We start from the raw sequence: 21,454 nt of genomic DNA, 5'->3' as shown, positions 1-21,454 counted from the left end.
CCATGTTGGAAATGTCTAGTCTGCAAAGGTATCATATATCCGACCTATTGCAGACTACTGCAACAGGATGAAATCTCTTTGTCATTTTACACTGCCACATCCTACCACAATATCTCTACCACAATTGAGACCCTGGTGAAAGTTAGTTGCTTTGATGTGCAGCTTGTCTGCATTGCCTTGATGTCTGACCAGCCCATAGAAGTACTTCTTGGACTGGTCTGAGATAGTGGATTCTTTCCCTGAAAATTTTTCCATAAAACTGTAAAATGCAATTCTCAAAAGAATTGTGGTCCCATCTCTGAATGAATGGTGCTGGTAGAAATCAATTTGCATTTGAAAGTCTTGCTGTTGTGCTGCTTGTCCTCTGACTTCCGAGCTGATGAAGCCAAAACTTTGCTGGAGAAGCAAGGATGCCTTTTGCTACTTTGGGACTGTTTGTTGACTCCACATTGTGGGGCTTTTCTGTTTGACTGAGGTGGTTTTTTTTTGTTTTAGTTGTGTTTGTTTGGGTTTTTTTTTTAATAACATCACTCTTTTAATTTCTTTCCAGTCCTGGTAGACAAAATGTCTACAGAATAAGTGGCCTACACACCAGAACTTTCCATGAATCATTTGGTCATACCATCTGAGGTGCAGGTGAATGAAGAGCCAGCAAATGAAGATATGAATGAATCAGTGGAAGCTGACTTGGAGCACTCACAGGTAGAAGAGGAACAACAGCCTGTGATCTGCTATTCAAGGCACAGAAACAGCAACCAAGAGATACCATCTGGGCAAGAAGAGGAAGGGATGCTAGCTCGATCAGCCAGCACTGAGAGTGATTTCCACAATCACATGGACATGGTGGAAGGGGATATTATAGCCACAGCAGAGGATGGCTATGATGTAGATATAGTTCAGGAGAATGAGGAAGAGACTACATATGCAGTGCAGTACAGGCCTGAGTCTGAGGAGTACACGGAAAATGCTGAAGCAGAGCATACTGAGGCTGTTCGTAATCGAACACTGCCTGATCATGTATGTTTCCACTCCATTGAACATGAGGAAGTCATTAATGCAGTGTACTCAGGTTATGTCTACACTCACCAGCCCCTCCACCAAGGAGAGGATGAGCGGTATGCTGAGCCCTATGTTGACTATAGGCAGCAGGAGCATGTGTATGAGGAGATAGGGGATGTGCTGGACCTTGATGTTAGGGAGGGGCTTCAGCTCTATGAGTGGGAAAGGGAGGAAGCTGACAACTATCACAAGGAAGCTCTTGGTGCCCGCCTTCACCATTATGATGAACGATCTGATGGGGAGTCAGATAGCCCTGAGAAAGAGGCAGAGTTTGCTCCATATCCAAGAATGGACAGCTATGAACAAGAGGAAGATATTGATCAGACTGTGGCAGAGGTGAAACAGAGTATGAGCTCTCAGAGCTTGGGCAAGGCTGCTGAAGACATGCTAGAGGCAGAGCAGAGCTTAGAGCATGCTCATGCTCTCCCTGGCAGGGGGCATGAAAGCAACAGTCAACTGTCAGCTGGCTCTCGGGCCACAGCCCACTCAGGAGAGTCAGTACAGAGGTGCAGAAAGGAAAAAAGGGATGCAGTATCACTGGCCATCAAAGATATTAAAGAAGCTATTGAGGAAGTGAAGACACGGACTGTTCGTTCTCCTTATACCCCTGATGAACCAAAAGAACCTATTTGGGTGATGAGGCAGGACATTAGCCCAACCAGGGACTGTGAAGAACAAAGGCCACTAGATGGAGATGTAAGTATACAGAGCTTTAGGCTCACGTGTTACAATTAAAGGAACAGGGACTGTGTAATATACATTACAGGGAAACTGAGAGTGTTATACTCTTCTGTGATTCCTTTTATTCCTCAGTAAAATATGTAATGCTGTATCTATTTTAAATTTTTACTCAAAATGATGCATAAGGAGTATACATATATGTTGTCAGTCCACCAAATTTTCCTTTATGAAACACTGCTGACTTCATTAGAGTTGCACTAGAGGTGAATTTGATACAGAAAGCTCTACTGATTTTTTTTCTGAAACAAGTGCTATTAATTTTTTTCCTAACATCCATTTGATAATTAGAATGACTACTAAATAATTTACTTTATGGTATAGAACCTTGTGTGTTCCCGTTAATTCTGGACTTGTCAGTTTTGTTTTCTGTCAGATAATAATGCTAACAGTTTCTATGAAAAACCTGTTAATATTATTTACTGTTTCTATAAAGGTAATATCACAGATGCAGATCTGAAAAGATTCAGGCTACTTATCTGCTTGCAGTCTCTAGGGATTTGCTATGAATCCTCATGTATCATATCATATCATATCATATCATATCATATCATATCATATCATATCATATCATATCATAGTTCAATTGGAAGGGACCTACAACGATCCAATGATCCAGTCCAACTGCCTAACCACTTCAGGGCTGACCAAAAGCTAAAGCATGTTATTAAGGGCATTGTCCAAATGCCTCTTAAACACTGACAGGCATGGGGCATCGAGCACCTCTCTAGGAAGCCTGTTCTAGTGTTTGACCACCCTCTCAGTAAAGAAATGTTTCCTAATGTCAAGTCTGAACCTCTCCTGGCACAGGTTTGAACCATTCCCAAGTGTCCTATCACTGGATCCCAGGGAGAAGAGATCAGCAACTCCCTCTCCACTTCCCCTCCTCAGGAATCTGTGGACAGCAATGAGGTCACCTCTCAGCCTCCGTTTCTCCAAACTAGATAAACCCAAATGTCCTCAGCCACTCCTCATAGGACATGCCTTCCAGCCCTTTCACCAGATTTGTTGCCCTCCTCTGGACCTTCACATCCTTTTTAAATTGTGGGGCCCAGAACTGCACACAGTACTCAAGGTGAGGCCGCAACAACACTGAATACAGAGGGATAATCACCTCTTTTGACAGACTGGTTATGCTGTGTTTGATGCACCCCAGAATGCGGTTTGATCTCTTGGCTGCCGGGGCACACTACAAGTCAGTAGCAAAGTTTTCTATGGTATAATAGAAAGACTGACATTCATTTATTGTTTGTATCTTGACAAAGCTTTAGTTAGGCGTCGTAGTTCAGCCCCGCTCGGGACCAAGCTATGCAGTCTCTTACTCACTCTCCCCACCCTCCGAGGGAATGGAGGAGAGATAAATATAGCAAAAAGGCTGGAGGCTTGAGATAAGGACAGGAAGAGATCATTGAAGTTACCATTACGGGCAAAACAGACTCGACTTGAGGAAAACTATTTCAACTTATATTAATAAAAACAAAGCAGGATAATGAGGAAAAGAACAAAACCAATTTACTCACATCCCTCTCCTCTTCCCGGGCTTAACTTCATTTCAAATTATCTCCACCGCCTTCCTCTCCTCACCCCGAGCGGCACAGGGGAAAAAGAGAATGGGGGTTGCGGTCAGTTCATCACTGTTGTGGTTTAGCCCTAGTCACCACACAGTTTCTCACTCACCCTCCCCCTCCCCAGCGGGACGGGGAGAGAATTGGGAAGAAAGGAAAAATCCTGGGTTGAGATGAAGACAGTTTACTAAAATAGCAAAGGAAAACTACAGTAATAACAGAATATAAGGATATTAAAATATACAAAATGAACAATGTACGTTTTCTCACCCCCCGATGTCCCAATGACCGATACAGCCTGCCCCAAGCAGCAATCATGGAAATGAAACTGAGCAGCAAGCAAAGGAGCGAAAAAGGGGCCAGCAAAGTAGAGAGACCGATGCCAGCGAAAGAGAGAGAGAGATGGATGCCAGGAAGGCAGATACCCGCCCTGGCCAACGCCCACTTATATGCTGGGCATGATGTTTATGGCATGGAATGCTCTTTGGCCACTTTGGGTCAATTATTCTGTCTTTCTCCCAGCTTCCTGTGCCTGCACATTAGCGAGACTTGGAAAGGAGGAGAGTGTCCTTGGTCTCATTCACAACAACTCATACCATCAGGGTGTTTTATCAATATTCTTCACATATGAAATCCAAAACACACTGGCTACCGAGAGGAAAATTAACTCCATGCCTGCCGGAACCAGGACAGTATCCACCCCTTATTCCATACCATTTACGTCATGATTATATATATATATATACACACACACACAGATATCATTCCCTCAATCTATGGGCCATCCCTCCAACATCTGTTGAGTTCATTGACTCCATGACTGTCATAACAGTCTTTCAGGGCAGGAGAGATGGTATGTAGTGTGGGGTTGTTGCATGCTGCATCTGGAGCTCGCAGTTGGTACATCTGGCACAGCTGGTGTATTATGTTCATGGTCTGCAAGTTGAAGATGTTGATCTCGAGGAAGTTGTTGGGTGGTAGTTCTGGTTCCATCACCGCTGCACATCGCTCGGTTTCATCGAATCTCATTCTTCTCTGATTCAGGTGGTTCTTATAGAATCATAGAATCGTTAGGGTTGGAAGGGACCTTAGAGGTCGTCTAGTCCAACCCCCCTGCAAGGAGCAGGGACATCTCCAACCAGGTCAGGGTGCTCAGAGCCTCATCCAACCTGGTCTTGAATGTTTCCAGGGATGGGGCATCCACCACCTCTCTGGGCAACCTGTTCCAGTGCTCTACCACCCTCATTGTAAAAAATTTCTTCCTAATATCTAATCTGAATCTACCTCCCTCTATTTTAAAACCATTACCCCTAGTCCTGTCACAACAGGCCTTACTGAAGAGTTTTTCCCTGTCTTTCCTGTAGGCCCCCTTTAGGTACTGGAGGACCACTATAAGGTCTCCCCAGAGCCTCCTCTTCTCCAGGCTGAACAGCCCCAGCTCTCTCAGCCTATCCTCATAGGAAAGGTGCTCCAGCCCTCTTATCATCTTTGTGGCCCTCCTCTGGACCTTCTCCAACTGGTCCACGTCTTTCTTCTGTTGGAGGATTCAGAACTGGACGCAGTATTCTGGGTGAGGTCTCACCAGAGCGGAGTAGAGGGGCAGAATCACCTCCTTCGACCTGCTGGCCATGCTCCTCTTGATGCAGCCCAGGATGCGGTTGGCCTTCTGGGCCTCAAGGGTGCATTGCCAGCTCATGTTGAGCTTCTCATCCACCAGCACTCCCAAGTCCTTCTCCTCAGGACTGCTCTCGATCCATTCCCCGCCCAGCCTGTATTTGTGCCTGGGATTGCCATGACCCAGGTGCGGGACCTTGCACTTGGCCTGGTTGAACTTCATGAGGTTTGCATGGGCCCACCTCTCCAGCCTGTCAAGGTCCCTCGGGATGGCATCCATCCATCTTGTTGCAATACATTTGATATGACATATAATAACTGCAGAAATTATGACATACAGTTCAAATTATTGGCTATTTTCACCTAAAATCAAATCTCCTTGAGGTACACATTGGACTTCCCCATCCTCCTGCATCACCCACCAAGTACACCCAGGTCCTTGAGCAAAAGCAATCCCATGGGTGGGTTTGCCTTTGCCCAGGGGAGGAATAACCCAGACTGTCTGGGGTACAGGATATGTCTCTATCCACCCGGTGGTTGCTTCCACCATTGTAAGCACATGGTGCTTGCCTTGGCGGGTTTGTGGGAGTGTGATGTAATTAATTTGCCAGGCCTCTCCATATTTGTATTTCAACTATCATCCTCCATACCAAAGAGGCTTTAACTGCTTGGCTTGCTGTCCTGGTTTCGGCAGGGATGGAGTTAATTTTCCTCTCAGTAGCTGGTGTGTTTTGGATTTTGTATGTGAAGAATGTTGATAAAAATACTCTGATGATACAAGTTGTTGTTAATGAGACCAAGGACACTGTCTGACTTTCCAAGTCTCACTAATGTGCAGATGCAGGAAGCTGGGCGAAAGACAGACAGAATAATTGACCCAAACTGACCAAAGAGAGTATTCCATGCCATAAACGTCATGCTCTGTATATAAGTGGGGGTTGCCCATGGAAGGGGGCATCCATTTGGGCATCCTTGGCATCCATATTCCACCTTCTTTCCATCTCTTGCTTGCTGGCATCGTTCCCTCTACCTTGCTGGCTCGTTCTCCCCTCCTTTGCTTGCTGCTCGGTGTCATTTCCGTGATCGCTGCTCGGGACGGGCTATGTCGGTCATTGGGACATCGGGTGGTGAGAAATTGTACATTGTTCATTTTGTATATTTTGTATATTTTAATATCCTTATATTCTGTAATTTATTGTAGTTTTCCTTTGCTATTTTAGTAAACTGTTTTTATCTCAACCCATGAGTTTTCCTTTCTTCCCAATTTCTCTCCTCCATCCCACTGGGTAGGGGGAAGGTGAGTGAGAAACTGTGTGGTGACTCGGGCTAAACCACCACACTTGCTTAATTGCAGCGCATGTTTCACGTTCATGGATAACCTGTGCAACAGCGTCCATGGTCAAGTCCACCCCTCGAATCACGAGCCCATTTGTATGTTGCATCTCTTCCCTGATGGTCCGAGGTGTCATGGGCCCATTGAGCTAAAAATAATTCGCCCTTATGCTGCCAATCTAGATCCACCTGAGCTACTTCAATTTTAGCAGCTTGATCCACTTGTTGGTTGTTTTGATGTTCTTCTGTGGCCCTGCTCTAGGGTACATGGGCATCTACGTGCCATACTTTCCCAACCAGCTTCTCTAACCAGGCAGCAATATCTTGCCACAGTGCAACAGCCCAGATGAGTTTGCCTCTGCGCTGCCAGTTGCTCTGCTTCCATTGCTTTAACCACCTCCACAGAGCGTTTGCCACCATCCATGAATCAGTGTAGAGCACAGGCCATTTTTCTTGTTCAGCAATATCTAAAGCCAGCTGGATGGCTTTCACCTCTGCAAACTCTGACTCTATTCACCTTGGCCTGCAGTGGCTTCTGCGACTCGTCATGTAGGACTCCACACAGCAGCTTTCCACTTTCGATGCTTTCCTACAATATGACAAGACGCATCAGTGAACTGAGCATATTGCTTCTCGTTTTCTGGTAGATTATTATATGGTGAGGCCTCTTCAGCATGCAGCACCTCTTCAAACTGTGGCCTGCATGCTGCTGCCAAAGAGATGGAGAAGAACGCATTGGCGATATCAATGGTGGCATGCTACTTGGCTGCCTTGGACTTCAGTTCGTATTGAAGTTCTAGCATGTCCAACACTGCAGCACTCAGTGGTGGCGTGACTTCATTCAGGCCGCGATAGTCCACTGTTAACCTCCACTCTCCACTAGATTTTTGCACTGGCCATATGGGACTTTTAAAGGGTGAGCGGGACTTGCTGATCACTCCCTGGCTCTCCAGTTGATGAATCAGCTTATGAATGGGGATCAGGGAGTCTCGGCTGGTGCAATATTGCTGCCGGTGGACAGTTATAGTAGCGATTGGTACCTGTTGTTCTTTGACCCTCAGCATCCCCACAATGGAAGGGTCCTTCGAGAGCTTGGGCAAGGTGGCCAGCTATTTAATTTCCTCTGTCTCCACGGTGCCTATACCAAAAGCCCACTGGTACCCTTTCGGGTCTTTGAAATAACCACTCCAGAGGTAATCTATACCAAGAACGCATGGAGCATCTGGGCTGGTCACAATGGGGTGCTTTTGCCACTCATTCCCAGTCAAACTTACTTTGGCCTCCAGTACAGTTAGCTGTTGGGATCCTCCTGTCACTCCAGAAATACAAATGGGTTCTGCCCCTTTATAGCTTGATGGCATTAGGGTACACTGTGCACCAGTGTCTACTAGAGCCTTATACTCTTGTGGGTCTGATGTGCCAGGCCATTGAATCCATACAGCCCAGTAAACTCGGTATGTAAAAGTTTTTTTAATTATTATTTTGGTATATGAATATGAGAGCTTTCAGACTTTCCAGAGAATTCTTCGTGGATACATTTGGTGTTGAAGGATCATATGCTTTACTTTTTTTGTCTTTCCTTAGTGCTTAAAGCTCAATCTTCCAATATTTGTATGTGATGTCATTGTTAGGTTGACAGTATTTCACACCTTTTATGTTTAACCGTAATATTAACAGTATTATGTATCTAATCGGAATAGGAATGCGATGGAAATGCTTTCCCAAGGGAATAGGCAATGCTACTTGTGGGGTTGAGTCAGCACAGAACTGTAACATTTTATGTCACATGGTAAGTTAGGAAGTATATAACTCGCTCAAAGTACTTTTGAGAGTGCCAGGGATCATATGGGTGATGATAGATGATTCATTATTTTCATAGTGCAAGTATATTCCCATATTTTAGGTGCCATTTCACAAAATCACCTTTTCTGTGTCTTGTTTTTTTGCCCCACAGTTGTGAATTAAAAAAAAAAAATAGAAGCAAGGGCTACTGTTTACCTAGGATGAATCTGTACAAATAACTGCTTTGTAACTCTTTGGTAACCTCTATTAGTTGAATGTGATTCTGAAATTTCTTTTTAGTAAACATACAAGATAGGCCTTTTCAAGAAATGAGGAAAAGGAGGGGAGGGGGGTGGATTTTTTGTTGGTGTGTATTTGTGAAGAAAAAGCAACAGAAATTAGATTTCATAGCATAATATTTGATAGAGTTCAAGATTTAAGCTGGGGTGAGAATACAGCCAAGAATTTACTTCTGGGTTATTGCTGCTGCCATCTCAAAGCAGAAGTATAGTCATATTACAGTGTTATAATACTAGCTGGCTTAGAGAAGGGATGTAATAATTGCTTATGAAGCTAGAAGGATAGTATTTGACTGTTTTACTATTAGTGACAAACTGTACTGATCTGGCAAAGCGAGGACCAAGATTCCTATGTTGAAGGAGGCTTTGTAGAATTTCAGGGCTGCTGGGCTAAAAATACCCCAGTATGCATAACTGAATACTAAAGCTTCCTCTGAGGGTTCACCTTGTGACATCTGCACTGCCACATCTCCTAAAGGTTTGATTTTGAAATACTTGCTGGGTCAAAGCTTTACACTCTTTTACATGCTGTATTTTGTATCATATTTGCACTAAAGTACTTACTACTCTTGACTTTAGATACCTAGCTACAGCTCTTTAGTATTAGCAGCATTCCATAGGAGTCTTCTATTAGTATGATAGCATTTCTCATAGCAGCTCACCAAGGTGATCACATAGAGATAGAAAATTCATTATACTGGTTTTCTGTGCTGTTTGCTTTATTTTTCTAATATGACTTTCCCAAGTATATGATATCTGATGGAGGTTTTATCGTTAGAACAGAGAAGAACATTCTTTATGATAGTGAATGAGTGGGGGAAATAGTCTGAAAAATTGTTTCTCCATTAAGATTTAATTAAGGTTTTGGTAGCGGAGAGGGCTGCAGGGGTGATTTCTGTGGGAAGAGGTATGGGGCTGCCTTGTGCCGGACACAGTTGGTTCCAGCCAGCTTGTTGATGGACCCACAGCAGGCTGAAGCTGAGCCAGTCAGCAAAGTTGGTGGCGCCTCTGTGAAAACACTGAAGAAAGGACAAAAATGCCAGATGACGAGCAGAGGCGTGAGGGGAAAAAAAAGTGAGAAACAGTAGTATGAACACCAAGTTCAGAGAAGAAGGAGCAGGAGGAGGTTCTCCGGGCACCAGAGCAGATATTCCCTTGCAGCCTGTGGAAGAGACCACGCTGGAGCAGGTGGATATTTCCTGAAGGAACGGAGGCCTGTGGAAAACCCGTGCTAGAGGAGATTTTTCCTGACAGAAACTGTAGCTTGTGGAGAGGACCTACGCTGGAAGGAGTGGCAGAGAGGAATTGTTATGGACGGACCTAAATCCCCTGTTTCCCATCCCCCCTGCATTGCTCGGGGTGTGGGGAAATAGAAGAGTCAGGAATGAAGGACTGAAGTTGAGCCTGGGAAAAAGGGGTGGGGAGAAGGTGTTGTTTTAATTTGTCTTTGTTTCTCACTATCCAAATCTATTTTAATTGGCAAAAATTAAAGGAATTTTCCCCAAGTCAAGTCTATTTTGTCCATGACAGTAATTGGTAAGTGATCTTCCTGTCTTTATCTTGACCCATGAGCTTTTCCATCTTATTTTCTCCCCTTGTTCTGTTGAGGGGGGGGAGTAAGAGAGTGGCTGGGTGGGTGTGTGGTGTGTGGCAGCTGGCCGAGGTCAACCCACCACAGTTGTCTACCACTAAGGGCAGCTATTAATTTTTCAACGTGCTTCATTTAATAGATTACTGACAAAGGAAAAAAAGTTTTCTGTGACGATTTAGCTGTTTAGATAAGTCTTAACATCCCAATGGACTGTGTGTGATCATTGCAATGAAAAGGAAGGGCTATAACACTTCAGAAAGTGTTTGTCATGGTTTGGTGTTTTCCTAATTTCTTATTCCCTTTGCCAAACCAGAGATATTTCTGCATCGGTCACTCAAATTATGTAATTTTATTTTCTTACCATGTCTAGTCTCTGTCTTCTGATTCCTCTTCACCCTGGGATGCTGAACCAAGTAGGCAACATCATCAGGATGTCTGCAGTACAGCAGAGACCTCCACTAATAAAGAGGTAGTACAATCTTTTTAAAAGCCACCATCTTGTCTGTATTGCTTATGCCTTTCAATTTTCTTTACCTCTTTGTACATGTACATATTAATAGAATATGTCATATTTAGGGATAATAACCCTCTAATAATTGGTTGGATTTTTAATTTAGAAGTAAATATTTTCCTAATAAACTCTCATCATCTTTTTCTAATAACTCTTATTGTCATTTCATTTTTGTGGAGGAATTTTTAATGTGTATTTAAGCATACTTTGTTCTGTTTGAAATCTTATTTGTCTTGATTACAGTCCAGAAAAAGCTTGGCTTTGTTCCCAACATATGTTGAAGGTAAGATATATTTCATAACTTTTTTTTTCATTATATGAGGAACTCAAATGTTTTTAAAGTACAGAACTTTATTTTTATGTGCAGAACATAAAACTTGCTAAGGTTGGATGAACTGATTTAGATTAAACGGTGTCCAACCTGGAACTTGCATTAAACCCTAAGTAGGCTTTTTTGGAATTTGAGTGAAATCTCTCTCTCTTATTTTGTAACATTTTATTGATGGCGCCTGCCACCTTTCTACTGCGTTGTTATCGATATCATTTAAATCACTGATTTAAAAAAAAACAAACACTAAACACTGTGGAAGTCATAATGTATGTGAATGTGTGTGTAGAGAGCAATTTGTTGTCTGATAAGGAAGAGAGGTTAGACAAAACAGTCAAAATCTCCACAAAACTGAGATTTAATTGGCAGGCAAGTAGGAGGAAACTTGCACTGATTTTCAGGTACTTATCCTCTGATTAAATAACCCTTATGCTTTATAGAATGACAAAAAGCTCTGATGTCATATTTAATTTGGAATGTCTTTGAATTCCTTGATTGCTTTACAGTGTACTGTCTTTAGACTGTAAATTTTGGCTTTGGTTTAGTCTTTAAAAGTATATGCTGTACATTTTAGAACCTGTGACCAGATGAACTGGTGTAAATTGAAGGATATGGACCAGTTGGAGAGGGTCCAGAGGAGGGCCACGAAGATGATCAGAGGGCTGGAGCACCTCTCCTATGAGGACAGGCTGAGAGAGTTGGGGCTGTTCAGCCTGGAGAAGAGGAGGCTCCGGGGAGACCTTATAGCGGCCTTCCAGTACCTAAAGGGGGCCTACAGGAAAGACGGGGAGGAACTCTTCAGCAGGGCCTGTTGTGATAGGACAAGGGGTAATGTTTTTTAAATAGAGGGAGGTAGATTCAGACTGGACCTAAGGAAAAAATTTTTTACACTGAGGGTGGTGGAACACTGGAACAGGTTGCCCAGAGAGGTGGTGGATGCCCCATCCCTGGAAACATTCAAGGCCAGGTTGGATGAGGCTCTGAGCAACCTGATCTGGTTGGAGATGTCCCTGCTCCTTGCAGAGGAGTTGGACTAGATGACTTTTAAAGGTCCCTTCCAACCCTAACTATTCTATGATTCTATGATTCTAAATTACATAGATTGCTTTGAAATTAGCCGAGGTTTGGAAATTCAAACCAATGAAGGATCTGTCTCTGGTAGACAGCCCTCTCTCTGTCATGGACCATCTTAAAGTGTGTCCCTGCCCTCCAACAAATAAAAAAATCTCATCATCCTTTGAGACACTGGTCCAGTAGACAGTTGCTTAAAACATTGAACACACACTATTTTTATGCAGGTATAAAAAACTTTCACCTGCACTACACTTTTATGCAACAGATAATTTCATACTCTAACATAATGTAGAGAGGAGGGCTTGCGAAGAACATTACTGTTGTTCTGCAAGTATGTTCACATCTCATAAAATTAAAACATGTTCCTCTTTCCTTTTGAATATGCTTCCTATCTTATCTGTACCTCTTTCACCCTATGTTTAAGATTTTGTGTTTTGATCAAGAACTATGCTATAAAGGGTTTGAGTAATGGAAGTGGTAATAAGGCCTTTATGCATAGAGTAACAAATATCGGCAATTAAAATACTGTATAGTTCCAGGGCTTGAGCAATAATATGCCAATATGTAGCACTACTAGATGCTATGTGGTTGGTTGGAAGTGGTTGGTAAGATGCTGATGCTGTCATGCCTGGAATAGGCACCAACATAGTGATATCAGGATGCTTGCTCTGTCCCATCTGGGGGTTCCCCTGATAGCCAGGGAAAGCACCCCAACCCCCCAAGTCATCCTGATCATGGAAGCAGGTTTGACATGTGTCATATGGTCAGAAGAACAGGTTTTGTTCATTGTCCTGATTTGGACTGCAGTGGCTGATCAAGCACAGGGTTGCCCAATGGGGGCCCACAAACACCACAGATCACATGATTTGCATACTTTATTATCCTTTTTCCCACTGCTTGGCCCTCCTTTTTGTCACCCTTGTATCTCCCTTTCTAATATCCATGCCTGGACTTGGGGCCCCTCACCCACACCTTGAGTCTTTCCAGATGCAAGTCTCCTACTTGCCAGCTAGTCCAGGTTGATGTTTGCTAGCAAATTACACACACACACAGAGTATTAAAATTCATTAGGGAAATATAAACACATCCCAATTCCTCCAGTTGCTGGCACCTAGACCTATGGGCCCTGTGACTTGTGACCCCTTCTCCAGTTGCTGACCTTGCAGCGCTCACATAGGATAGAGGGTGAGAGCACACAGAGACATGAATTAAGAAAAGGGATTTAATAAGAAGACAGGACAGACTGCAGTGATCAGGCACAAGGCTCAGTCAAACAAGTGTACTCACTGGCAGCCTGCTTGCATGCGATCGGCCTCTTCTATCCCCCCTTTTCTCCATTTTCCCATGCTTGTACTTCCCCCCCATCTACCTTGACCTCTCCCATTCTCCACCCTGGTCTCCTCCCAATTAAACAACTCACCTCTAATTAGTTTTTTTCCCACTAGTCCATTTTGCTACATCCATACGCAAATTTGGTATTTCTGATACCAGTCCCAAGACACTCTCAGCCTTATACGCTACAGTTACCCAGGCACTGCTGGCCTTGCAAGGTTCCACTCCCCCAAAGGCCCCCAATGCTCCCTGTCAGGTGTCTCTGAAGTCTCACATAGCTCCCCCTTAATCATCAGTGCAATCCAACCATCCCTCATGGCGCTGCCTGTAACTTTTGTCAACTTTACACTCTCTCACCTGTCACATCCGTCAATTTCTCATGTCACAGACAGTACTTTTCCACATCCTGTTCAATTAGCTGAACCTTGGGCCACAGCCTAATCAGTGGCCCAATCATTTGCCTGCAGCCCTAACAATATAAATTCCATTCCTTTGGGTTTCATTATTGAAAGTGACTAGTGACCATAGTTACTTTTATTTTTTTGGGTGTCCACTTATGTAGTATCTGAACAGACTGAGCACACTCAAGGTACCTCAAAATCAGTAGTCATAAACTTTTATCTTAGCTTTTTCCAAATGCAAGAGCCCTTGCTCTGTATATTTACCATCAAAATATTTTTGTTTAACACTCTCCTCCCCCACCTCAACACAATACCCTTGTTAGGAACGAGTGTGATTTTGATAATATTGATCCCTCTACTATGGGGAGGAGTGTGTGTGTGTGTGTGTGTGTGTGATAATTGCAAAGCACTCTTGAGGAGATTCCATTACCTGTTCAAAGTGCTGAGAGAACAATTTAAGTCTTCTTGTTTCTATGTAAGAACAAAACTAAAGAGGTTATTTTGCTCTAGAGTGAACCTTGCCTTATAAGAGAATGATCTATTGTGAGAAACTGAATTAGCAATTAGTTTCTGCGGGAGAGATGTTGAGAAGACATGCTCGGTGTTTTGTATGTCTTGTTTAAAAGTATTGGTTGTCATGCCATCATGCTTAAGTGAAGTAGTTCAGAGGAGCATTTATGGCTCTTAGGTACAGGCTCAAGTAGTCAGAATTTTTATTTATTTATTTATTTATTTACCATGGTTTAATGAGATTTTCCCCCCCTGTATTTGTAGTTCCTGGACCTTGTGATCCTGAAGACTTGATTGATGGAATAATTTTTGCTGCCAATTACCTTGGCTCCACACAACTCCTTTCTGACAAAACTCCCTCCAAGAATGTGAGAATGATGCAGGCACAAGAGGCTGTCAGCAGAATCAAGGTGAGGGATGACTCTTGCTGTTTCTCAAATTGGTGTTTTAAAGCTGCAGATGTGAACTTGTTGTACACTTAAGTCTTCCCATGTTGGATTATCTGTGGTTTCAGAAACATTAAGTGACTAATCTTTCTTTTTGCAAGATAAACCACTTATTTAATCATAGAATCATAGAATGGTTAGGGTTGGAAGGGACCTTTAAAGGTCATCCAGTTCAACCCCCCTGCAAGGAGCAGGGACATCCCCAACCAGATCAGGTTGCTCAGAGCCCTGTCCAACCTGGCCTTGAATGTTTCCAGGGATGGGGCATCCACCACCTCTCTGGGCAACCTGTTCCAGTGTTCCACCACCCTCATTGTAAAAAATTTTTTCCTAATATCTAATCTGAATCTACCTCCCTCTATTTTAAAACTATTACCCTTTGTTCTGTCACAACAGGCCCTGCTAAAAAGTTTCTCCCCGTCTTTCTTATAAGCTCCCTTTAAGTATTGGAAGGGAGGTTTTGGAACAAGGGTAAAAGGGAAAAAGTTCCAGATAATTCTAATTTCTACAGTACAACAACTGCTCTATTCTGTTAGCCAGAAATCTATAATTGTCAGGGCAGGCCCAAAATGAGAGAGAGACATACAATTCAAAGGCTCTAGGCAAGTAGTAGCTCAAAGAGGCTGAGCTCTACCTGCTAGCCAGTTTTCTTAGCTCTCCTGATAACCAACAAGGGCAGATGTAGACATACTATTTACAAAACGTCATCTCCTTTGAACAGATACAAGCATAAAACTGACACCATCCCCCCTCTCACCAAGGATGTGCCCCCACACTCTCCAGTGGATCTAGCTTAGCAGGGTAATGGGCACGAAAAGCCTAACCTTAGCTGGGGTATGCACCTCTGACGCAGGCTCCCAGGAATGGTCCTCCAGGCCATACTCTGCCCAGTCAATCAAATACTGCAGGGTACCCCAGGATATCCAGGAATCTAAAATAGCGCAGGTGTGATACTCTTTCTGGCCCTGGACCGTAATTGGAGGCAGAGGTCAAGGTTGCTGCTAGAAGGGATCTGGGTGAATGGGTTTTAACAGGGAGACATGAACGACAGGGTGAATCTTGAGAGCACATAGAAGCTGCAGACAAAATGCAACCAGACTCACCTGAGCCACGATTTTATATAAGCCAAGATAACGGTAGTCTAAATTAGAAAAAAAACACACTCAATGAACATGTTCACCAGACAACCAAACATAGTCCCCAACCGCAAAGTCTGGCGCTGGTCACCAACATCTATCTGCATAGTCTTTGTAAGCAGCCTTGCTTTTTCCAGCTGCTCTTGAAGAAGCAAATGTATATGCCACAACTGCTCAAGGGAGATCGCTCAAGGCAGTCTTCAGGGGTGTCAGTCAGTCCTTTGTCGGCCGAGGAGGGAGACAAGGATGCTTAGCATAGAATTATCAAGGGAATTTATTCTCTTATTTTAGCTATGCACACAGAGGTGGAGAGGACCCCAATAGAGAGGAGAGCAGGGTTTATATATGTTACAATACAGTTATGTAGATCAATCAAATTACTCATGTTAAGGGGTGGGCTAATCAGTTACTATTTGTCGCGTAATCAGTATGTAATTGTCCCATGCAGGATCACTACATGCTTGTCTTGTGCAGGTGGTGTGGATGTATGTGTCAATGGTGTGTTAATCTTCATTGTTCTAAACCAATGTCCCACGCAGGTGGAGGGGGTTATACTGGATTCTGTTCAGTTGTGGTTCTGGCCGTGGTTATATGCCTGGGTTTTTTTGAAAGGTAAATCTTCTATTGTTTAGAAGTTTTTTATTGTTTATAGAATCATAGAATCATAGAATAGTTAGAGTTGGAAGGGACCTTCAACGGTCATCTAGTCCAACCCCCCTGCAAGAAGCAGGGACATCCCTGACTAGATCAGGTTGCTCAGAGCCTCATCCAGCCTGGCCTTGAACGATTCCAGGGATGGGGAATGTTTCTTAATCTATCTATTAAGCCAGACCTTGCTTCCAGAGATCATGCAATTTCTTTTTTCTCCTGAGTTCCAAGAGGAGTTCCCTGTTCAGCCAAGCTGGTCTTCTGCCCCACTTGCTTGACTTACGACACGGTGGAATTGCCTACTCCTGTGCTTTTAAAAGGTGGTTCTTAAAAACTGACCAGCACTCGTGGATTCCTAAGCCCTCAAAAGCAGACTTCAAGGGTACTCTGCTAAATAGCTCCCTGAATAGCTTAAAGTTTGCTCTCCTGAAGTCCAGGGTAGCATCTCTGCTGTTCTTTTTTCTCATTGCACTGAAAATTTTAAACTCAAACATTTCATGATCAGTGTGGCCAAGACAGCCACCTACCACCAGCACATCCCCTACAAGTCCTTCTCTATTCACAAATAGCAAGTCTAGGAGAGCATCTTTCCTAGCTGGCTCACAGAGTACTTGTGACAAGAAGTTATCTCCTATAAACTTCAAGACTTTCCAAGGCATGCTCATCACAGCAGTATGATATTCCCAGTTGATGTCTGGGAAGTTGAAATCTGCCATAAGGACAGGGGCTACCAATCCTGAAAATTCTCCTAATTGCCTATAGGATAACTCATCAGAGCTTACATCCTGGCTGGGTGATTGGTAGTAGACACCCACTACAACTTCTGCTTTGTTTTTCATCCCCCTAATCCTCACCCAGAGGCTCTCAACCACATCACCGCTAACTGTAAGGGCTGTACAATCAAACCTCTCCCTTACGTAAAGTGCGACACCTCCACCTTGCCTGCCCTGCCTATCCCTCCTGAACAGCCTGTAGCTCTCCATCCCAGCAGACCAACTGTGGGGCTCATTCCACCAAGTCTCACTGATACCAATGATATCGTAGCTCTGGGAGCTGACCAACGCTTCCAATTCATCCTGTTTGTTTCTCATACTGTGTGCGTTGGTGTACAAGCATTTCAGATATGCTCCTGAGCCCTCCAGCGTAAATGTTCCCACTAGCATTGCCACCCTCAGGCAATGCCATGCCAATCCTTGACTTACCTACTGAAGCTTATTTAAATAGTGAGCTTCCAAAATAGCAGCCTTCGTAAACAAGTCCGCCACCACAAGCACCTCTGTCTACCCCTGAGACACAGGCAAGTTCACAATAAAATCCATTGAAATAATTTGCCATGGCCACTCAGGAGTTGGTAAGGGATATAGTAGACCCTGGAGCCTCCGTGTCAGTTTCTTGGCCTGGGCATTGACATTGCAAGCAAGAACATAGCTCATGACAGCTGCATGCACAATGGGCCACCAGTACATCTGCGTGACTCGATGCAGAGTCTTCTGATGACCACCACGCCCTACTGTCAGCATGTGATGACAGTGCTGAAGGAACTGTGTGTGCAGTGGACCAGCAAGGATATACAGCCACTCATCATGATACAGACAACCATCCTTCTCCTGCAGATTCTGTGAAGTATCCCCTGGCTGAAACTGCATGACCAAAGAATCACCAACCATTGCCCGATGCATAGAACTTAAAAAGGCATGGGCCAGCACGGATGCAATAACATTTTGCAGAGAGAAAAAATTACAGGGGGGTGGATCTGCCTCAGCAGCTCCTGCTGGGGCTTCCTGACATGACAGGGTATCCACCCTACCATTCTGTTTGCCCAGTCTGTAGGTGATATTAAATGGAAACTGAGAGAAAAGTTGCCCAACAAGTCAACTGGGGAGAGAGGCACTTCAGGTTCCCAAAACATTCCAGATTTCAATAGGCAGTCAGTACCAAAGCGGGCTCAGCAGGACCCACGAGAAGGTGCCTCCACTCAGCAAACACCTCATGGATGGCCAACAACTCTCCCAGATATCATAATTCCTGTCTGCAGCAGTCAACTGGCAGAAGAAACAGGCACAAGGATGAAGCTGTTCATCCAATGGACTACGCTGAGAAAGTACCACCCCAATGGCATGGGCGGAAGCATCCACCTCCAATACAAAAGGACAACTGGTATCTGAGTGGGCCAAAACCTGGGCTGTTGTAAATGCCTGCTTCAAGTTATCAAAGGCCTCCTGAACCTCGGGCGTCCACTAAAAAGGGACATGCTTACGAGTCAGTGCTGTGAACAGAGCAACCTTTTGAGCAAAATTCCGAATAAAACGCTGATAAAAATTGGCAAAGCTTAAAAAGCGCTGCATGTCACACACCATTGAGGGAGCCTGCCAATGAAGAACAGTGTTGATCTTCATGTCCACGCTCACGCCTCAGGGCCCATTGAATACCCTGAGACATCCATACACTGTTGGAAGAAGGCATGCTTCTCCATCTTGGCATGAAGGCGATGGCAGTAAAGGTGGGAGAGAACCTCCCAAACATGAAAAACATGTTCCTCCCATGTGGTCAAGTAAACTAAAATGTCACCCAGATATGCAATGACATAACTGTCCAACAAATCACAGAAGACATCATTCACAAAGCGCTGAACGGTGGCAGGGGCACTACACAGGCCGTCATCACACGGTAGTCAAAATGGCCGTACTTACAAACAAAGGCAGTTTTCCACTCATCGCCCTGATGAACACAAATAAGATTATAAACCCCTCTTCAGATCCAGTTTAGTAAACCAGCATGCACACTGCAAACACTCCAATTGCAAAACAGCTCAGGAATGAGGGGCAAGGGCTACCAGTTATTGATAGTAATATTATTCAGTCTCCAGTAGTCCACACATGGCCTCAAGTCTCCATCCTTCTTCTTTACAAAAAATAGAGGCACCAAGGGATGAAGTGGAGTATTGAATAAAACCCTGGGCTAAATCATCCTCACTATAAGCTTTCAAGGCTACCACCTCTGGCCATGACAGGGGATAGATACGACCCAAGGGGAGAGGAGCATCTGGTAACAGCGCGATAGAACAATCGTACATCCGATGGGGGGCGGAGGGTAAGGTCGCTACTTGCTTTTGCTCAAAGACGTCCAAAAATCCCTAAATTCTGGCGGCAGCGCCCCCAACAGGCCAGCAGATGGCTCGGGGGAGTTGACGCTGCCGGCACGGGACACCCGGCAGGCACTAGCGCCTACCTGGGAACCCTGGCCAGCGACCGCCGCCAGAGCCCGCTGTACCCCGCCAGCTGCGGTGGGAGAGGGGAGAAGCAGCAGCACCCGCCTCTACGGCAGGAAGATAAATTCCTCTCTGTGCCCAACGAACCATCGGATCGTGCCAGACTAACCAAGGCGTGCCCAGGATGATTGGATAAAAGGGCATAGAAAGGACAGAAAAGGAAATAAACTCCCAGGATCCTGGGGCGACAGAGAGCTGCAGAAGCGGGATCTGCCACTCAGTGAGGACCTCCCCCCGCCCCCGTGCCGGGTTTCCCCTCAGTTTCCTAACTCCACAATGGCGGGCGCTGAAAGGGGCGATTCAGAAGAGGGCAGAAAATCCCAACCGTCCCCGAAGGTAGCCAAACCAACCGTCTCCTCTGATGAGTCCTCAGCAGGAGGAGAAGGGGACTGGGCATCGGTTCCCCCACCGTCGCGCCGCGAGCAGCAAGGCCGGGGCCGGTAGGACAGACTCGGGGAGTGGCCACACAGACCCCAGCTCCAGCACCGCCAGCATGGTGCCTGCTCCGCCCCCCTGTCAAGCACAGGAGCTAAGCCCCTTCAGACGCACGCAAATCTGCCTGCGCCAACCCCCGGGCTACCTCTCTACAGACATCGCCGGCCAGGCCATGAATATAGAGGGGGTAACAAAGGGTCATCCCCTCAATTCAGCTCCAACGACATGCAGATTGACATAGACTCATAGAATCACAGAATCATAGAATCGTTTAGGTTGGAAAAGACCCTTAAGATTATCGAGTCCAACGGTAAACCTAACACTGCTAAGTCCACCACTAAAGCATGGCCCTAAGCGCCACATCTACACATCTTTTAAATACGTCCGGGGATGGTGACTCAACCACCTCCCTGGGCAGCCGGTTCCAATGCTTGACAACCCTTTCGGTGAAGAAATTTTTCCTAATATCCAACCTAAACCTCCCCTGCTGCAACCTGAGGCCATTTCCTCTCTTCCCATCACTAGTTACTTGGGAGAAGAGACCAACACCCACCTCCCTACAACCTCCTTTCAGGTAGTTGTAGGGAGCGATAAGGTCTCCCCTCAGCCTCCTTTTCTCCAGACTAAACAACCCCAGTTCCCTCAGCCACTCCTCATAAGACTTGTGCTCCAGACCCCTCACCAGCTTCGTTGCCCTTCTCTGGATGCGCTCCAGCAACTCAACATCCTTCTTGTACTGAGGGACCCCAAACTGCACACAGTGTTTGAGGTGCGACCTCACCAGTGCCGAGTACAGGGGCACGATCACTTCCCTACTCCTGTTGGCCACGCTGTTCCTGATGCAAGCCAGGATGCTGTCAGCCTTCTTGGCCATCTGGGCACGCTGCTGGCTCATGTTCAGCGGGCTGTCAACCAGCACCCCCAGGTTCTTTTCTGCCAGGCAGCTTTCCAGCCACTCTTCTCCAAGCCTGTAGTGTTGCATGGGGCTGTTGTGGCCCAAGTACAGGACCTGGCATTTGGCCTTGTTGAACCTCATACCAGATCCCTCTGTAGAGCCTTTCTACCCTCAACATTCCTGCCCAACTTGGCAGAGTCTGCAAACCTACTGAGAGTACACTCAATCCCCTCATCCAGATCGTTGATAAAGATATTAAACAGAACTGGTACCAATACTGAGCCCTGGGGAATGCCACTTGTGACCAGTCGCCAACTGGATTTAACTCCATTCACCACAACTCTTTGGGTCCGGCCATCCACCCAGTTTTTTACCCAGTGAAGAGTACGCCCGCTCAAGCCATGAGCAGCCAGTTTCTCCAGGAGAATGCTGTGGGAAACAGTGTCAAAGGCTTTGCTAAAGTCCAGGTAGACAACATCCACAGCCTTTC

The 21,454-nt window shown here is 45.1% G+C and overlaps 1 protein-coding gene across 1 annotated transcript in view; it reads left to right on the top strand.

Moving 5' to 3' along the window:
* Positions 1–585: 585 nt before the first annotated feature.
* LOC147596697 (amyloid-beta A4 precursor protein-binding family A member 1-like) overlaps positions 586–21,454 on the top strand; it is a 42,158-nt gene continuing 21,289 nt past the window's right edge. Inside the window, exons 1-4 of the mRNA XM_086769505.1 lie at positions 586–1,755; positions 10,351–10,449; positions 10,735–10,774; positions 14,401–14,546. Coding sequence (XP_086625631.1) covers positions 604–1,755; positions 10,351–10,449; positions 10,735–10,774; positions 14,401–14,546 — 1,437 coding nt within the window. The 5' untranslated portion in view covers positions 586–603. The remainder of the gene's footprint in view (positions 1,756–10,350; positions 10,450–10,734; positions 10,775–14,400; positions 14,547–21,454) is intronic.

The sequence above is a fragment of the Chlamydotis macqueenii genome, chromosome W (genome assembly GCF_036417535.1).
Source record: "Chlamydotis macqueenii isolate bChlMac1 chromosome W, bChlMac1.mat, whole genome shotgun sequence".
NCBI lineage: Eukaryota > Metazoa > Chordata > Aves > Otidiformes > Otididae > Chlamydotis > Chlamydotis macqueenii.
The sequence above is the reverse complement of the archived record's forward strand: the minus strand, read 5'-3'. Positions and strand labels throughout refer to the sequence as shown.